This window comes from Trachemys scripta, chromosome 5, assembly GCF_013100865.1.
Source record: "Trachemys scripta elegans isolate TJP31775 chromosome 5, CAS_Tse_1.0, whole genome shotgun sequence".
NCBI lineage: Eukaryota > Metazoa > Chordata > Testudines > Emydidae > Trachemys > Trachemys scripta.
Window position 1 is genome coordinate 114,667,305 of NC_048302.1, and position 19,863 is coordinate 114,687,167.

The 19,863-nt window shown below is 40.5% G+C and overlaps 1 protein-coding gene across 5 annotated transcripts in view; it reads right to left on the reverse strand.

The window, feature by feature from the left end:
* Window positions 1-19,863, reverse strand: part of EVC2 (EvC ciliary complex subunit 2) — a 163,539-nt gene that overhangs the window by 58,059 nt on the left and 85,617 nt on the right. For 3 of the 5 annotated variants that reach the window (XM_034771841.1, XM_034771839.1, XM_034771843.1), the window contains 3 exons: window positions 18,285-18,460; window positions 2,496-2,655; window positions 487-947 (listed from right to left, as the gene is read on the reverse strand). In XM_034771841.1, the coding sequence (XP_034627732.1) occupies window positions 487-947; window positions 2,496-2,655; window positions 18,285-18,460 (797 nt within the window). The remainder of the gene's footprint in view (window positions 1-486; window positions 948-2,495; window positions 2,656-18,284; window positions 18,461-19,863) is intronic. The other 2 variants (XM_034771842.1, XM_034771840.1) reach the window with 1 other exon arrangement.

Genomic DNA, 19,863 nt, shown 5'->3' on the forward strand with positions numbered 1-19,863 from the left:
GATTCTCCATCATGACAATTTTAAAATCAAGTTTGGATGTTCTTCTAAATGATATGCTCTATGAATTATTTTGGAGGAAGTTCTATGGCCTGTGTTATACAGGAGGTCAGAGCAGACATTCATAATTATCATTTCTAGCCTTGGGATCTGGGAATCTCTGAATACTGAGAGTTTTGCAAACAAAGTATGGCATATATACTGAATTAAAGCCTAAAAATTCTAAATCACCCTTATAATTTTAACAAATTCATCTCCTTGGAATTTTCATTAAAAATCCCCAAACAAACCAAAGCCGCTAATTTTCACAAGCACAGAGCAACGACAGCACATATTGACTGCAGTAGGAGTGGTGGGTACTATGAACCGGTGAAACTCAGGTCCAAAGTTTATAGCAAAGAATTGATAGTTAAAAATTAAGCCCACATGTGTGTTAAACTCATACTTATTAGAGGAATAATCAAGAAAAGAAAATGGACAGATACTTACTTGAACACTAACTGTTCCCAACTCCTTAATTTTTTTTGTTCTGCAATTCTGTGTTCCAGCTCTTGGCTCAGTTTTTGCCTGGTATTCTCAAGCCATTCTCGAGTGGCCATATTTTTGTCATGTTCTTCTTTTTCAAGCTGTTCAGTCTGAATAGCAATTTCCTTTTTATGCTCCTCAACAATTTGTTGCAGGAATGGCTTTGGCACACTCAGTTTTAACAGTTCTTGAGTGATTACTCCATACTGAATGCGTTTAAGTTCATCAATAGCTTTCTCTGTCAAAGTAAATCTAAGCACTTTTATTTCTTCGCTGGCATCATTATCAAGCTTTTCAATAAGCTCTTCAAATTCAACAGCATGATCAGTCAGAAGCTTTTGCCAGTGGCTCAAGTAGTGGCTAACCTCTTTAGTGGTTTTGAAAGTGTCTCCTATCGACATCTGCTCCTTTCTTTGTTCTTTCTGCTTATTCATTTACAAAAAAAAAAAAAAAAAAGATACAAGGTAAATAGAAAAAACTTCTTTCTAGTTCCAATCCCCTATATACATATTTCATACCAAGGTGAAATTATACATGATTTTTTTGGTAATACTCAAAATGATAACTTCATTGCATAATATCAGCACTGCATTCATATGTGCCCAAAAGGCCACTATTCATTTGGGTTGAAGTTAGACAGAATGCTAACACCTACAAAAATGCAGTGTGCACTTTATCTCATGCCCTGACATATTTTCAAATATCGGAAAGGGTCAGAAATCTAATGATCCGGTAAAATTCCAAATGCAAACTCTGATCAAAGAAACACAGAGGAAAGAAGAGAAAAATGGTGTACTGATATTTCATATTACACTATGCAATATTTTCACTATAAAGCTAGCCAAAGCTACCCTTGTGGGGAGAAAAAAAAGATACTGAATGCCACTGAAAGAAGCCCTAGATTTTTCTTCATACCTGCTCTCTCCTTGTTTTATCACAATTTATCTTTTAAGACCACCAGAACATTTTGAAACGTCTGTCCCAACTAACCCAATGGATTTCCTGCATCTTTTGATTATTTCTTTACAATTCACATACAGGAGCCTAAATTGGCCAATTATGCATTTTGGTGTAAAGTCAATTAACCCAGGTCAAGATGGAGATGGGCACCAGTGGGAAGCCCAGAGAGTACAATGGAAGTGTTGGCCCTCTGCGTGATTGCCAGAGCTCCAAGGCATTTTCCTTCATAGAGTTTGGAACATTGGTGGGTTTGGAGGGTCATGCTGCCTGCCCCCACTGTGTTGAATCTAACCCTATATTCCTGATCTGGTGAGATGTCAAACCACAAATGGAAACTCAGAATTTTCTTCATGTATATGACCTGCAGGTTCTCTCAATTATAGGGAATGATCTGGTCTTATGCTGTCAGACTATGAATAACTGCTCAGTTAAGACAATACAGTAGAACCTCAGAACTACGAATACCTTGGGAATGGACGTTGTTCGTAATTCTGAAATGTTCGTAACTCTGAACAAAATGCTATGGTTATTCTTTCAAAACTTTACAACTGAACATTGACTTATTACAGCTTTGAAACTTTACTATGTGGAAGAAAAATATTGCTTTTAACTATCTTAATTTAAACGAAACAAGCACAGAAAACAGTTTTCTTGCCTTGCCAAATCTTTTTTTAAACTTTCACTTTATTTTTTTCAGTAGTTCACGTTTAACGCAATACTGTACAGTATTTGCTCTTTTTTTGGTCTCTGCTGCTGCCTGATTGTGTATTTCCAGTTCCAAATAAGGTGTGTAGTTAACCAGTCAGTTCGTAACTCTGGTATTCATAACTCTGAGGTTCTACTGTGCATTGTGGTAACGCCACTAAAAATTATGAAGACTGATTTTCCTCTACTATCCTAGCATGGATGTTTATTATCTTCATCATCATGAAAGAATTAGGCTTTATCTTTCAATTCAATCGGGTATTTTTCAGCATAATCGCAGGGTAAATGGTTATACTGTACATAATTACCTTTTGCAACATTTCTCGTCTTCTCTTAGTAACGAGTTTCTGGTGAAGCCTTTGCTTTTCCTGTTTTAAATTATGATCCAACTTCTGTTTAACAGAATGAACTTCTGCCTGAGCTTGGTCTAGAAGTGTTCCCAAATGATTTTCAGACAAATGACCAGCTCTGAAATAAGAGTGTTTAATACCAGTTACCATGAATACTTAATAGTAGACAGTGTGTGTTTGTATAAAGGCACATAGTTATTATTTATTTCTATTGCTGTAATGCTTAATAGAATCATAGAATATTAGGGTTGGAAGAGACCTCAGGAGGTCATCTAGTCCAACCCCCTGCTCAAAGCCTCTTACAAGGCTCAGGATCCCACTGTATTGGACGCTATGCAAGCAAATAATACAAAGACAGTCCATGCCTCAGAAAGCTCACAGTGTAGCATATAAATAATAGGCAAGAGGTGAATAAACAAATGGGGGTGTGAAGGGAGAATGGGAAGGAAGGAGGGAAAAAAAACAAGGAGACCCATACACATATAGAGTTAGTATTAGACAGAAGATGCTCAAAGTAATGTGCATAAACGAAAAAATGAGAGAGTGCAGGCTCAAGTGGTTTGGTCGTGTCAAGCACAGTCCTGACAACTAGTGGGAAAGAGTACAACCACTCAGGACTGAAGGAGAAAGACAGAGAAGCCAACCCAAGAAGAAGTGGTGGTATGTCATAAAGGAAAACATGTTAGCATGTGCTGTGATAGAGGATACAGCACTGAAAAGAGCACGTTGGAAGGAGAGGACTTGTAGAGTGGACCCCACTTGATGGGATTCATGCAAGGAAAAATAAGAGTATTGTATAGAATATTCAAATTAGACATGTTTTATATTTATACATTATAGTCTAAAAAATGTAAAGTCTCCCTTAAATGTTACATTTATATATATATTTAACATTTAACATATATTTAATATTATATATATAATCTCTTATCACACATGCACAATAATTTTATACACACTACAAATGATAGTTAGCAAAACCTGTGCAAAGACTTTCACTCACTTCTCCTATAACTTTCAAAATCAATCAAAAGAATTACCAGGATTTTGGATGAACAGAGAAATATAGCAACTGCTGCTATTCTTGTCACTCAGGAGTTCCCCAAATACCTTTGAACAACAGGGATATAAAGGAGGATCTTAAATCAACCAGGTTAGGATTTTGGATTTTCGCAGTTATCACCATGACGCACAAGAAATATTTCTAATATTAAATATTAAATGAGTATTCCCTAAAAGGAGGTTAAAAGGGTCAAAATGGAGCCTGGGCTGAAAGTACTATCCCTATCACTGTGGATTTTTGTTCAAACCCTTCCTCAATTATTCTCCAAGTACCCAATTTTCAGAAGGGCTGAGCACTATGCAGCTCATATTGGTTTCAAATGGAATTGTGCGCGCACAGCCCCCCGTAAAATCAGGACCTAATAACATATGGGGCTCACATGCCTTTGTCGCAGCAAAGTCTCCAACACACTCCAATAGTTGGACTATGGGCCAAATCTTGTAGTCCTTTATTCGGCCCTTTTCAGGAAAGGATTGAGACCAATTCCCATTGATTTTGTGAATTTACTTAGGAAGGGCAGAAGCTGCAGCTTTAAAGCGCCAGTGCAGCCAAGCTCGTTTAGCCCCAGGAGCCCCAGGACATCCCCAGGAATCACCTGGCTACACCCTGTGTCCCCAGCCCTGCGCTCTGCCTTCCAGGCCCACGGAACTCCCCCTCACCTGCTTTGGGGAGTGCAGGGCTGAGAGTGCCTGGCAGGTGGCGTTGAGGACATTGGGGTGTCCCGGCTCTGTACTCACCTAGGATTTGTCCATATGAATTTAGCTGTCCCACATTTCTTTCAAGTTAGATTTTACCTCAAATTCCCCAAATAATCAAATTAAAGCCAAGTTGAGGAATATTTATTTAGTTGTGTGGCATTTGCATTTTACCCAAAGTGAATAGAGAGCTCCAGTTCAACGCAGCACTTGCTTCTCCATCTACTGTTCGAGAGTTTACAGTCAATTAAATGAGCAACAGAACACTGTCCCCTGCCTATCAAACTTGCTTTAAATTCTAATGAGGAGCTGAGCTCAGCTCAGCCTCCCTCCTTATCACGTAGATTTGTTAAGTTTTGCAGAACTCAATTTTTTCAACTTCCATCCATCACCTTTAAAAAAAAAAAAAAAATCTTCTGTTGGAAAAAGCCTTCAAAGCAATGCCACCAGCTGTCAACGTGCTCTACTTGAAGCCAAATAATGTTTGTCCTTGCCTGAAACCAACTGATTATAAATCCCAATGATGTGGCAGATAGATTGGGTAGTGCCAAGCCTCCCTTCAGCTTTGGGAACTGCAAATTCTGTATCTAGGCTCCTTTCTGTGCCAAATACAAGGGAAAACAAAGTAGTTTAACATGTGGGTGGCGGGATTAGATAAGAGGATGAACAAGTTATGCAAAATAATAATCAATTAAGACAGTGGTTCTCAAAGCTGGTCTGCCACTTGTTCAGGGAAAGCCGCTGGGGGGGCCAAGCGGGTTTGTTTACCTGCCATGTCCGCAGGTTAGGCCGATCGCGGCTTCCACTGGCTGCGATTTGCCGCCCCGGGCCAACGGGGGCTGCGGGAAGGGCAGCCAGCACATTCCTCGGCCCACGCCGCTTCCCACAGCCCCCATTAGCCCGGAGCGGCGAACTGCGGCCAGTGGGAGCTGCGATCGGCCGAATCTGTGGATGCGGCAGGTAAACAAACCAGCCCGGCCCGCCAGGGGCTTTCCCTGAACAGGCGGCGGACCGGCTTTGAAAATCACTGAATTAAGATATTACTTTTAAATACCTTTAATCTATTTTGTGCTGAGGGAATTACCCAGGAGTCTTTGCAGTCCCTTTACAATCCCTACCCAGAGTGGAGTAAAGGGGCTGCAGCAGAAATCAGAATTGGGGCCATGAGATGAAAGGTGGGGGGAAAGTGATGTAACATGCCAGCTAAGTGACCAGGGTAGTGATACACACACTGATGATGGGGACGATGATAGACACACATCTCATTAGTTCCATGTTGATTTATTCTGTGGAATTTTTTTTACATGTAAAAATCTTAAAAGGCACTCAGATTAAATTTTGGTAGTCGTGGGTACTACAACGACAGGGGCCAGTAAAAAGGAATATGGACTGAGTTTCCCATGACACAAACAATAGAGACAAGGAGGTGTAGCCATCAGTTCAAGCAGAAGCAGAGTTTCAGTTAAATAATGCTAATAATATAATGGTTATACCTCTAAGAGACAAAAATGAAAGCGTCTCCAGGCTAACACTCAAGACTTAGTCAAAACTAAAAAAGGAGCCAGCTAGAATGCCCAGAATAAATGACAACTCGAGGTATGATTGACAATTTAAAAAAATAGCGAAAGGGCTTCAGACTTCAAACTATAGTTTGTCTGATGGGTAGGTTAGGTTGTATAGAGTTGTATTATATCTGAAGGAATAAAGTAAACCACTGCTATTTTAGAGTGTGGACACGACTAAGGGATGGAATCTATTTGATTAGAAAGCTCACATGATAGAAACAAGGGGTGAAATCCTTGCCCCACTGAAGTCAATGGGAGTTTTGCCAAGGACTTCAGTGGGACCAGGATTTCACCCAACTGGATCGATATTCTGCAGAGGTCCAGATCAGAATTGTAACGAGTAATTCCTCATAGTAAAATCCAGACCCAGAGAGGTGCTAAGCAAGTCATTAACCTTAATGCAGATTGCAGGTGCTCAGCACCTGGTGGGGTCAGGCCCCAAGAGATTAAAGGCTTATGTTCTGCTGACACAGTGATGATAACAATGGGTAGGTTAGCTACTGTGGAAGGGGACATCAAAGGACTGTTTGGAGAAATATTTATTGATGCAATGGACACCACTTAAATGGAGAAGAATAAAAAGTACACTACTAAAAGAGATCAGTAAGAGGAATGTTTTGATTTTGACTTTACTGTAGATGATGGTAGGATTTAAGGCCACATATCACAGGAAATTATTGTGGTCTTATTAGAGATTGAAATCCAGGGAGAAATTCATACTGCAATATGAGTTCCTGAAGTTCAGTAAATTGCCAGAACCGGATGATGTTATCAAAGGGTTATGAAGGAAATGAAGTGTGAAGGAGCAGAGTTCTTGGAGAAATGAAGCCATAACACTTTAAAAATAGCAACAGTTCAGAAAAAAACCAGGGAAGTCACTAATCTGGTGCCTTTTTGACTATCTAGAACCCAGGAATTACAAAATGGTGGGGCTCATTGTGCTACTGGGGAAACTGGTTATTATGAGTTCCAGTAAGGTTAAAGTAGTACAACACTTGGATAAGTACTGCCTGGACAGGTCAACCCCAGCATCGTAAGGAAAATGATAAAAATGAGCTTTCTATCTATGAGACTTCTTTGGAAATGTTAACAAAATGATAGATAAAGCAGCATGAATGTAATTCACTTAGATTTTTCCGAATGCTTTTTTGAAAAGGTCTCTCATACAAGACAATTAAGGAAAATGACTAATAAATGGATAAGATTGAACCAGTAAAGCAATTTAAAAAATTACAGTGAAGGCTGTCCTACAGGTCAAATGTTGGCGTACCAAGGTGATTGCCAGTATTTGATAAAAAATATTAAATAGATTTTGAACAAAAAGTAAAAGAAGTTGGTAAAGTATGATAATGACACTAAGTTGATTTGTTTAGTAAAATGGAGGATTATGAGAAACTCTGGATGGATTTAAACATATAAATGAAATGGACAATTTGATGGCAGAGGACATTTAATTTGCATAAATGTAAGATAATGTGTATTAGCAGCAATGGTCTAAACTCCTAATATGCTGATGGGCACTGAAGCTGTGGAATCTTCTGAAGCAAGAGAGGAGGTTAGATTGTGGTGAATTCAATGAAGATATCTGCTAACAATAGCACATATATAAATAAAATGGCTCTATGCATTAAAGGACAGACAACAGCAGAAAATATTGCGGTGACATATTGCCCAATGGTAGACACGCATCTGGTTACTGCAATTACTGTTACTGATTGGCTATGCATTGTTCATACAGCTAGTCTATGCTAAATTCCATTCTACTTTATACAGCTTCTTATATCACTCTTATCACCTTACTATTAGAACACTTTCCCGAAGTGCATTAAGTGACATGACCAATATCAATTACATGTGGTGACACACTATTATTTTTCTCATTCGGGTATCTCAGACACTGTTACCCGCTTATTTGTTTCATCCATCGGCTGTGTCTTATCTCTTAGATTTTAAACTTCTCTGAGGCAGGAACTGCCATTCACTATATGTTGTACAGTACCTACGACAATGGGGCTTTGATCTCATTGAAGCTTTTAGGTTCTACTACCATATATACAGATATATAGAATTAAATATGTCAAGCAACCTTAACAGTAGGCATAGCTATCAGTTCTTCTATTAAATAAAATAATAACAAATCAGTAGTGCTGGGTTCAACTGTGGTCGTTTTAAGATATAGCAAAGACTGGAAAAGATTCACATGAGTAAGAGACTCCCCAAACTAGGATAATTCAGTCTGGAGAGAGTGATTATAAGGGTATTTGACTGGGTGATTCAAAATGATAGAGGGCATAAGGAAATACCGAAAAGCACTTTGCTGTTACATAGTCCCATAATGTGAAAATAATGGGACACTAATGGAATTTAACAGAAAGAAACAAAATTCAGCCTATACAATAGTCAAAATGGGGAATTCACAGCCATAGAGGGTAATCAAGTCAAGGAGTATGGATGGAACTAGATAATGTTATTACAACAGATAACATGTGAGGGGTAATCAAATTTCATGTTTTTGTGGGTACCATAATAAGCATGTGGGGGATGCGAAAAAATTATTCTCCCCTAAATACTGTACAGCAAACCAATAACCGCTTAGCTGCTTTGTTGGAGGGGAATTGATTCTGTCAGGTATTGGCCAATGGTGAAAGTAGGCTGCTATGCAATGGTCTGATCCACAACAGCAAATTTGATGTTTATAACACACCTAAGTGAGGCCAGTGATTTGCAGAGCAATTTATTTATACCTTTCATCACTTTAACTATCAGGGTTTGGGATTTGATGGTCCTTTATTTTCCAGCCTCCACTATTCTTTTCCTGGATAACTTAACTCAAGAATTGGTTTCTTTTCTTTTCTTTAAAAAGGAAAGTCCTGTTTTCACCAGAGATATGGTGATCCTGTCCTCTTGCCTCTAGGGAATCATGTTCAAAGTAGAACATGTCTTTGTAAAAGAGAGTCAGATTCTCTTCCGCATTCAGCATAGGGAAAGGGCAGCAGACTGTGACCGGGATCCCAGTGGGGGCCAGCTGTGGTCACTCAATTAGGGTGAACTGCAAAGAATGAGGCAGACAATCCCCATAAAGCTGGTGGATATTCCGATACTTAGATTTACCAAGCCAGCATAAAACAGCTTCTTTATTACCTTACTGGTTACTCAGAAGTCCAAACAACACAGTTCCCTTAAAGTGATCCAGCCTCTGGTACCTAAGTCAAATATGATGATTTCTGAAAATTTATTTCATCATATAAAAGAAAAGGTTCTACCAATCCCAAAGGATTGGACACATTACCTCCCAGGTTATTGAATATTTCAGATCTTACCCAAATACACACTACAGCCAATTCTTATTAACTGAACTAAAATTTACTAAAAAACAAAAGAGAGAGAGTATGGTTAAAAGATCAATATTCATAAGTTAAATTCTAAAGATTCAGATTCATAGCAGAGATGGTGAGCTTTGTAGTTGCAAAGAGTTCTTTCAGAAATAATCCATCGGTTATAGTCCAATGGTTATATTTCAGGGCAATCCAGTTAGAACTGGGATCTCTGTCCTTGTGGCTTTGGCTTCCCCTGAATGAAACCTTAAGCTAATCTGAGATGAACAGGATCAGGACGCCAGGGTCTTTCTTTTTATACAGTGTTCTAGCAGCCACTTGACCACACAGTCCTGGTTAAACAATAGGCTTCTGATGTAACCTTTTGCTTTCTAAACACCACAAGTAATTAGTTACACAAATAAACACAGGACAATTTATCCATTAGGCAGTCTATTATAAACTTCAAAGAGACATATAGACATTATTTTACCCAAGATTCATCTAAATGTTAATATTCCCTTTTGATCTCTGAATTTGTAGCTATAGTGACGGACAGGAACTGTCTGTTTACAAGGCTAGAATTAACGATACACACAATTAGTATCACTTCTAACAATATAGCTTTGCATTTCAAATTTTTAGCCTATTTAGCATGAATGGCCTTAATTTCCATTTGCATACCTTTTTAACATGTCTTTTTTCAGAGTAGCAGCCGTGTTAGTCTGTATCCGCAAAAAGAACAGGAGTACTTGTGGCACCTTGAGACTAACAAATTTATTAGAGCATAAGCTTTCGTGGGCTACTTATGCATCTGAAGAAGTGGGCAGTAGCCCACGAAAGCTTATGCTCTAATAAATTTGTTAGTCTCTAAGGTGTAACATGTCTTTAAAGGTCACTTTGCATTAGTGTGGCTGTGTCTACGCTCAAGTATCAGAGGGGTAGCCGTGTTAGTCTGAATCTGTAAAAAGCAACAGAGGGTCCTGTGGCACCTTTGAGACTAACAGAAGTATTGGGAGCATAAGCTTTCGTGGGTAAGAACCTCACTTCTTCAGATGCAAGTAATGGAAATCTCTAGAGGCAGGTATATATCAGTGTGGAGATAACGAGGTTAGTTCAATCAGGGAGGGTGAGGTGCTCTGCTAGCAGTTGAGGTGTGAACACCAAGGGAGGAGAAACTGTTTCTGTAGTTGGATAGCCATTCACAGTCTTTGTTTAATCCTGATCTGATGGTGTCAAATTTGCAAATGAACTGGAGCTCAGCAGTTTCTCTTTGGAGTCTGGTCCTGAAGTTTTTTTGCTGTAAGATGGCAACCTTTACATCTGCTATTGTGTGGCCAGGGAGGTTGAAGTGTTCTCCTACAGGTTTTTGTATATTGCCATTCCTGATATCTGACTTGTGTCCATTTATCCTCTTGCGTAGTGACTGTCCAGTTTGGCCAATGTACATAGCAGAGGGGCATTGCTGGCATATGATGGCATATATAACATTAGTGGATGTGCAGGTGAATGAGCCGGTGATGTTGTAGCTGATCTGGTTAGGTCCAGTGATGGTGTTGCTGGTGTAGATATGTGGGCAGAGTTGGCATCGAGGTTTGTTGCATGGGTTGGTTCCTGAGTTAGAGTTGTTATGGTGCGGTGCGTGGTTGCTGGTGAGAATATGCTTAAGGTTGGCAGGTTGTCTGTGGGCGAGGACTGGCCTGCCTCCCAAGTTCTGTGAAAGTGAGGGATCATTGTCCAGGATGGGTTGTAGATCACTGATGATGCGTTGGAGAGGTTTAAGCTGAGGACTGTAGGTGATGGCCAGTGGAGTTCTGTTGGTTTCTCTTCTGGGCCTGTCTTGTAGCAGGAGGCTTCTGGGTACACGTCTGGCTCTATTGATTTGTTTCTTTATTTCCTTGTGTGGGTATCGTAGTTTTGAGAATGCTTGGTGAAGATCTTGTAGGTGTTGGTCTCTGTCTGAGGGGTTGGAGCAGATGCGATTGTACCTCAGTGCTTGGCTGTAGACGATGGATCGTGTGGTGTGACCGGGGTGGAAGCTGGAGGCATGAAGGTAGGCGTAGCGGTCGGTGGGTTTTCGGTATAGGGTGGTGTTAATGTGGCCATCGCTTATTTGTACGGTGGTGTCCAGGAAGTGGACCTCCCGTGTAGATTGGTCCAGGCTGAGGTTGATGGTGGGGTGGAAGCTGTTGAAAGCGTGGTGGAATTCTTCCAGGGCCTCCTTCCCATGGGTCCAGATGATGAAGATGTCATCAATATAGCGTAGGTAGAGAAGGGGCATGAGTGGACGGGAGCTGAGGAAGCGTTGTTCCAGGTCAGCCATAAAAATGTTGGCATATTGTGGGGCCATGCGGGTGCCCATAGCGGTGCCACTGGTCTGGAGGTATATATTGTCACCGAATTTGAAATAATTGTGCGTGAGGATAAAGTCACAGAGCTTAGCAATAAGTTGTGCTGTGTCATCATCAGGGATACTGTTCCTGACAGCTTGTATTCCATCTGTATGTGGGATGTTAGTGTAGAGAGCTTCTACATCCATGGTGGCTAGGATGGTGTTTTCTGGGAGGTCACCAATGCATTGTAGTTTCCTCAGGAAATCTGTGGTGTCACGGAGATAGCTGGGAGTGCTGGTGGCGTAGGGTCTGAGTAGGGAGTCCACATATCCAGACAGTCCTTCAGTGAGAGTGCCAATGCCCGAGATGATGGGGCGTCCAGGATTTCCAGGTTTGTGGATCTTAGGTAGTAGATAGAATAACCCTGGTCGGGGCTCTAAGGGTATGTTGATTTGTTCCTGTGTTAGTGTAGGGAGTGTCCTGAGTAGATGGTGTAGTTTCTTAGTGTATTCCTCAGTGGGATCTGAGGAAAGTGGCCTGTAGAATTGGGTATTGGAGAGTTGTCTGGCAGCCTCCTTCTGGTAGTCAGACCTGTTCATGATGACAACAGCACCTCCTTTATCAGCCTCTTTGATGATAATGTCAGGGTGGTTTCTGAGGCTGTGGATGGCATTGCGTTCTGCACGACTTAGGTTATGAGGCAAGCGATGTTGTTTTTCCACAATTTCTGCCTGTGCACGTCGGCGGAAGCATTCTATGTATAGGTCCAGACTGTCATTTCGACCCTCAGGAGGAGTCCATGTGGAGTTCTTCTTCCTGTGTTGTTGGTGGGAGGGTATCTGTGTATCAGTGCGCTGTTCAGTGTTATCATGAAAGTATTCTTTGAATCGGAGGCGGCGAAAGTAGGCTTCCAGATCACCACAGAACTGTATCATGTTCGTGGGGGTGCTGGGGCAAAAGGAGAGTCCCCGAGATAGGACAGACTCTTCTGCTGGGTTGAGTGTGTAGCTGGATAAATTGACGATATTGCTGGATGAGTTAGGGGTACCCCTGTTGTGGCCCCATGTGGCAGGTAGGATTTTAGACAGCTTACGGTCCTTTTTCCTTTGTAGAGAGGTGAAGTGTTTAATGTAGATCTCCTGTCTTATTTTAGTCTACGCTGCCACTTTCAGTGCTAAAACTTTAGTCGTTCAGGGGTGTGAAAAAACATCCGCCCGAGTGACAAACGTTTTAGCGCTGAAAAGCAGCAGTATAGACAGCGCTTTATCAACAGGAGCCGTACTCCCGGCGATAAAGCTACCACCCCTCGTTCGAGGTGGTTATTTTTTATTGCTGGGAGAGCTCTCCCCCAATGATAAAGCGTGACTATCCTGCTCAAGTCACAGCACTGCTGCAGCCATGCTGTAACATCGGCAGTGTAGACATAGCCTTAGCCTGCAAGCTGTTTAACCCTTTCTGGCCATGTGTTACACTTTGCATAAGCTTTGTTGCAATTATATAACAGTGGTAGAAATAATGGCTTGCGTAATTATATTTTAATCAGACATCACACCTGTCCTCTTGTGTCTAGGGAACCATGTTCAAAGTATAACATTTCTTTGTAAAAGACAGAATCAGATTCTCTTTCACATTCAGCATAGGGAAAGGGCGGCAGACTAGGAGCTGATTATAGCTGGTTACAGATCCCTACTTCACAGATCACATCTGCTTCAGCCCAGCTCCCTAAGGGGGCCAGCTGAGATTTGGCAGAGTGCAGCTACACTCACCCTCAACCCCTAAGCCAGTGTTTGTACTGGGGGAGTGAAGGGGCATGGTTGGCATAGGAACCAACTACACTGACTTTATACCGCCTGAGAGCTCCCTAACCTCTGGCAGAATTCTCAGTAGGCTGTCCAGGCCAGAGTCCAGCCCCTTTGCGCTGAGTGATGCAAAAAGGGCAGAATGGAGAGAGAATCTGGCCCAGAGATATCTGAATATCCATCATTGCCTACTATATTATGGGCAAAATTTTCAAACTTGTATACCTAGAGTTAGAGACACACAGTGGGTGAGGTAATATCTTTTACTGGATCAAATTCTGTTAGCAAAAAGAGACCAACTCGAAAGCTTTCTCTTCCACCAACAGAAGTTGCTCCAATAAAAGATATTACCTCACTCACCTTGTCTCTCAAATATCTTGGGACCAACACGACTACAACAGCACAGCAAATACCTAGAGTTAAGCACCTAAATCCGTATTTAGGCACCAAATCAGCAGCTTGATTTTCAAAAGGAGCTGAGCTGTTCAGAAAAGTCAGGCTTCTTATTTAAATGCTAACTTTAGACAGCCAAGTTTCAAAATACTGGCCTCTAGATTTTGTTTGAAATTTTCTCTAATGTCCTAGAGTGGCTGTTTTTATAACTGAAACCCACATTTACTTATTTTGTTAACATTCTTACAGTATTTTTTTCACATGAATCTCAATTGACTTTTTACCCAATATATTTTAAACATTCTATTAAGCTCTGCTTTTAAAAGTCCTTTACAGCATTTATGTCATGCCTGTTTTATGCTATCTCTGAATTTGTTTATGTGTATTCTATCTTATCCACATCTTTTCCCAATTTCATTTCTAGATATAAAACAATTATGCATCTCTCAAAATTCCCTTTAATCCCATCCATAAGTATACGTTTAAAGTACCTAATCTACTGTATACTGGTTTTGATAAAGGAACATCTACATTTGTAATTAGAGAAATGGGAGCTGAAGGGTAAGATGAAAAAGCAGAGGAGATTAATTATACAATTTAAAAGGACCAGCATTTTGGTTCAGACTTTTCTTGCTCTTAATATTTCTTATGCTCTGGTCTGTAAATATTCTCCAATTCCCCTTATAATTAAAGATTGAAATTCTTGCCGACCTTCCATGGAATTCTTCTTCTTCTGTGTTTTGGGCATGATTCTCAGCTTTGCCTAACTCTGGAGAATGTTTTGAAATACTACATTATGTAGTTTTACAATATCAACATCCAGGGAATGAAAAAATAGCACACAGGTCTTGCCAATCTTCTGAAAGCAAACATCTTGTGTGTGTGTGTGGGGGGGGTGTTCTGAAGTTATAGCAGGGTCACACAAGATAACAGATATTGCTGATATTGTTTGTAGATCTGGGTGCAAAACCAATTGTGTTGTAAGAAACACAATCACAAGATTTCTCTTGAAAGTAGAACTGCATCCCTCACCCAACTTGTAAATTCTTCCTCACCCCTCTGAATATTATAGGCAATGAATAGCACGCGAAGTTAAAGAGAGAAAAGAGTTGTTTTACACTAGGATTTTCTAATTGCTCATGTTAGTGCTGCAGTTTTTTGTGGAAGTGAATGTCACACTGTAACATCACCAAAAGCTACCCGGGCCTTGCCTTTCAACTACTGAGATTTTTTTTCTTGTAACTCTCCTCTCTCTCTTTTCTAGTCATTGATTTTTTTTTATTTTGCAACTCAAGTTCAGTATCAGTTATTAAACAATGAACTAAAGCTACTTTTCCAGTTTAATAAACCCCAGTTCTTCCTTCATTTTAGTAATCGGCTCCTATGGATTCATGATTAAATCTGCCCAATGGCCTATTCAATTACAGCTTCTCATTAAGGGCCTTCCCAAAGTAACAATGTCTGCAGAACAACCAGAGAACTTTTCTCAAGGAGACCAAAAGCATAATCTGTTTTGAAAGTGATGTGAAATGATGGAGGTTACAGGCTGCAGAAGTGGGGTCTTCATTATATTACATAGGAGGTGGTAAGATTGGTTTTGGCCATGTAGTTGCACATATGTTATAGTAGCACCCAAAACATGCAAAGCAGAATACAGGCATATAGGAAGACTGTCCTTGCTCAACAGTCTAATGGTAGTCATGACTCAACAAGTGACAGCTACTACAATAGGTGGCTAAATAGAAGAGCAAATGTAAGGTAAGCTACTTGGCTCTCAAAGAACAGTTATCCAGTCTCTAATGAAGCGCTGTGAGTTTTGCACTACTTGCAGATACAGAACATGATCTCTGGTACCGCATATCAGTCTTCCTTTGGGCCTCTAAACTAGGGCTGTCAATCAATTACAGTTAATGCCTGTGATGAACTGAAAACAAAATTAATGCATTATTTGTTAACGCATTAATCGCATTCCTCTGGATGGGGAGAGAGGCATCGGCGGCGGTGGGAGGGTGGGGAGGCTGAAGCCCCAGCGTGTAGCTCCACAGGTGGGCTGAAGTGCTGGGCTGGAGCCCCGCACCCCGAGGGGGAGCTGAAGCCCTGAGCCCCATATGGGACTGGAGCCCCGAACCCTATGGGGGATGAAGCCTGGAGCCCCGAGCGGGACTAGAGCCCTGAGCCCCGAGCAGAGCTGAAGTCCAGGGCCCTGAGTCTATCTTTGAAAGTATAGAAAATATCCAAAAATATTTAAATAAATGTTATTCTATTATTGTTTAACAGTGCAATTAAAACTATGATTAATTGTGATTTATTTTTTTTAATTGTTTGACAGCCTGTCACAGGGTCCGCACAGGTTTCTACCTTCTTGCCCTGTGCCCAGGCTGGTAAAATAAGAGTTCTCATGCCTTCTTCTGGTGTTTCATCCTTGTGCTTTATTTTACAGTGCAACCATGTAGTCCCCTTTATCCCCCAACAGTTATCCCCTTTCTAACCTGTTCCAGGGTCTCTTGGCCCTTGAGGCTCCCTTTCCTCTGGGAAGGAGACAGAGATGAAGCCTCCTGTCCCCTCCTAGGCTAGCCCCCCAACTGAGTTTTGTTCAGGGCTTTTAGAGCCCGCCCAGCCTTCAGCTCAGCTGTCGCTGCTTAGCTCAGTCTACTGCAGTGAGCCAGCCCTCGTTAGGGCCCGCAGCTGGGCTCCCTTCTGGCTAATTTGAGCCTCTGCCCCTGGCCTCTCTGCCCGAAAGCAGAGCTTAGCCAGCATTTTAGCAGGACATTCAAGGGGTTTCACACCCCTGCCCTGCCACACAGCCCTGCTCTAAATCTTCTATTATTTGTACCTTTCAATTGAGAACAATAGCAGGAAAGAAAACAATTTAAATAGTAAGATGTCTATATGGTCCTGTAACTGGCTGAGAAGTTTGGATTATTTTAATCTATTTTATATTTGTTTCTGTAATTCATGGCACCCATATGACTGACAACTGGCTCCAATATAGATGTCTAAAATATATAAAGAAAGATATGGGCACAAGATCAACAAAAAAATTAGTAATTTGCTTTCCTGCACACTGACACATTCTACTTTCCTGGCATACTCTTCAGTCGTTTCGCCACACGCCAGGCTAGCAGATGCTGCAGCTCTCTTGGTACTAGCTAGAGTTTTCCCTCAAACCGTTCTATATTGTCATGTAATTTTAACTGCTCATTTCACCAGCACCATTTCATCATTTTTATGTCTCCATATTACCTTCAGGGATATTTCTACAGTATCCTCAAATACAATATCTGAATCAGCCCAGAGCCTATATGATCTAAAAGAAATATCCCAAAGCAGTTAAATAAATATTTTTCTGCAATTCATTTTTACTTATTACTTTAGCCAACATTTATTCTTTAATATTCCCAGCAGCATGTGGCTTGTCTGCTAATAAAGATCTATACCAATTATATTATTTATAAGCTCAGTCAACTGTGGAGACCATCTTTCCTTTGGAAAACTTTTATGCATGCCAATTTGAGACCATATATCCAGCTCCTCACCCTAAATGCTAAATTTAGAAGTGAATCGGAGTTGGACTTTTCATCTAGGTCTAGATTTTCATGCACATAGGGCCCTGTTCAGTAATTCTTAACAACAGTATTCCCATTGACTTAAATGGGCTATTTACATGGATGAGTATTATCTGAGTAAGTAAAGGATCTATAATCAGCCCCAAACTCTTGCTAGCTTCAGTGGGAGCCATAATCCTCCAGCAGTAAAATCTGGGCATCTGTTAATTAGTCTAACTGTACATGTTCCCATCAGTCAAGGAAACTGGCCGAAACACTTTATTTGTGAGGCAAGTTTTGAGACTACTCATAAGACGCTGCATTAATCTAAAACTAAATGATCCAGTTAAGCAAATCACATATTAAAATCAAACATGGAAGTCGTTCTCTTGGACATGTATTTGTATGACATGGATTGAGGCTGGGAGAAAAGAAAATAACCAAGATCTTATTTGAACACATTCACAGCAACACATAGTTCAGGTCTAGATAAGACACAAGGGTTAGGACTAGAACCCTTGACTAAAGCTCCAAAAGCACATGCTTCTACCATTTGAGCTACAGAGAGTCCTAAACTAATCTAGACTAACACGGCTACCCCTCTGATACTTGGGCTAAAGAATCTCTCTAGCCACTAATATTAGTAGAAATTACCTTATTCTCTCAGTGGGGCTGCTACCAGAGGGCAATATTAGTCACTCACACACAATGACCCTGATCCTGTAACATTCAGCACAGAAACAGAGCTTCATTGAAGTCAATAGGCTCTAACTGGGTATGTGGGGCAGCAGTATTTCTGTGTTGTGGGACCAGGGCCAAAGACAGTATATTACACTATGATGCTGAATAACCAATATGGTAGCTACTAAATATTCTATTGAATTATTTTAAAAATAATAAATCTTCTCAGTAAACTTTTAAATTCTATTAATTAACTTTTATTAGGGATAGCTAAAAATATTTTTGAAGAGTACCATATGTCACTCAGATAACATAGGAGTGGAGACACCAGAAATAGTTAAAATAGAGATTATATTTACCTTTCCGTCTTGTTAATGAGACTTGTTATCTGGCTTGCTGCTGTGTTCAAGAGAGAAGAGGCTTGGGAATCCCATAAATATATATTATTTATTAGGTACTCTCTGTACGCAAATCTTTTACTCAGATGATACTTCTTATTAGCCTGCAAAAAATCCATTAGCTGTTCAATGTCCTCCTATAGGAAAGAATGTGAACACATATGTCTAATTAAAAGTTATGTTCATTTTAACTAACATCTGAGAGAGTGCTATTTAGACCAGTTTTGTGCATTAGAAGAATAATATTAAACAGCCTTTACAAATGAAAAACAACAATGAACTTCCATACAAGCTTGTTACAAGTATTTTAAATTAGATGATTATGTCAAGTTATTACAGTTGCATCAGTCTAACACAGTTTGTTGATCTCCGGGCCTGAACAGCCAGCTACTGAGCACAGTGGTTACTACCCAGAGTAGTCCATGGAGGTCAATGAGACTACTCAGGGTCCTGATTCAACAAGATACACCTCTACCTCGATATAACGCGAATTCGGATATAATGCGGTAAAGCAGCGCTCCGGTGGATCAAAGCAAGTTCGATATAACGTGATTTCACCTATAACGTGGTAAGATTTTTTGGCTCCCAAGGACAGCGTTATATCGGGGTAGAGGTGTACTTGAAGCACGTCCCTAAATTTAAGTGCACGACCAGTCCTGTTGACTTTAGCAGGACTACTCATGTGCCTAAACTAGGCACATGCTTGCTGAACTGGGGCCCAAGGGTAGTAAGCTCTATGCTCAGTAGAAAGCAGATGCAGAGCCATGCTCTTTAAAAAAAAAAAAAAAAAATTATCTTTCCCTAGAGCAATTTTCACTTTAAGATAGAGTGTGAAATTTCCAAAAGTGCCTATGTGACTTAGGATCCTAAATCTAAGGGTCTAAGTCACTTAAGCACCTTTGAAGATTTTACTCATGAGTTTTAAAAACAGGCCAAGTTTTATTCAGATTTGTAACGTAAAACCCAATTAGCCGGTACAGACTGCCTGAGTGAACATGCACAACTCCTATCATTATTGGGGATGGTTATGTACATGCATTAATAATTTTTGTCTAGACTTTAAATTTTCAAAATTAAGGGGCTGTAGTTTTGCATCTTATTTCTACTGTCAATCAGTTTAAAAGTGATAACACAGCAAAGCTCTGTGACGGGTTGGATCACAGAAACCCCTTTGGGGCTGCCAACTGATGTGCCAAAATTACTTCTGCCCCTGCTTTCTTGCCCTGGCAGCTTGGGACTTCAGTGCCCTGCCTGGTTTGAGCCAGACCTGCTAGCCTGCTGCAAACCCAGACCCAGGTCTGAACCACGTCCCCTAACAGCTGTAGGCTGAAACTGAAAGCAGTTTAAGAAGTGTTCCTGTCTTTAACACTCAAATGTTCAACTCCCAATGGGGCCCCGGTATTAATACATACTCTGGGTTAATTAATAAGTAAAAAGTGATTTTACTAAATACAGAAAGTAGGATTTAAGTGGTTCCAAGTAATAGCAGACAGAACAAAGTGAATTACCAAGCAAAATAAAATAAAACACACAGGTCTGA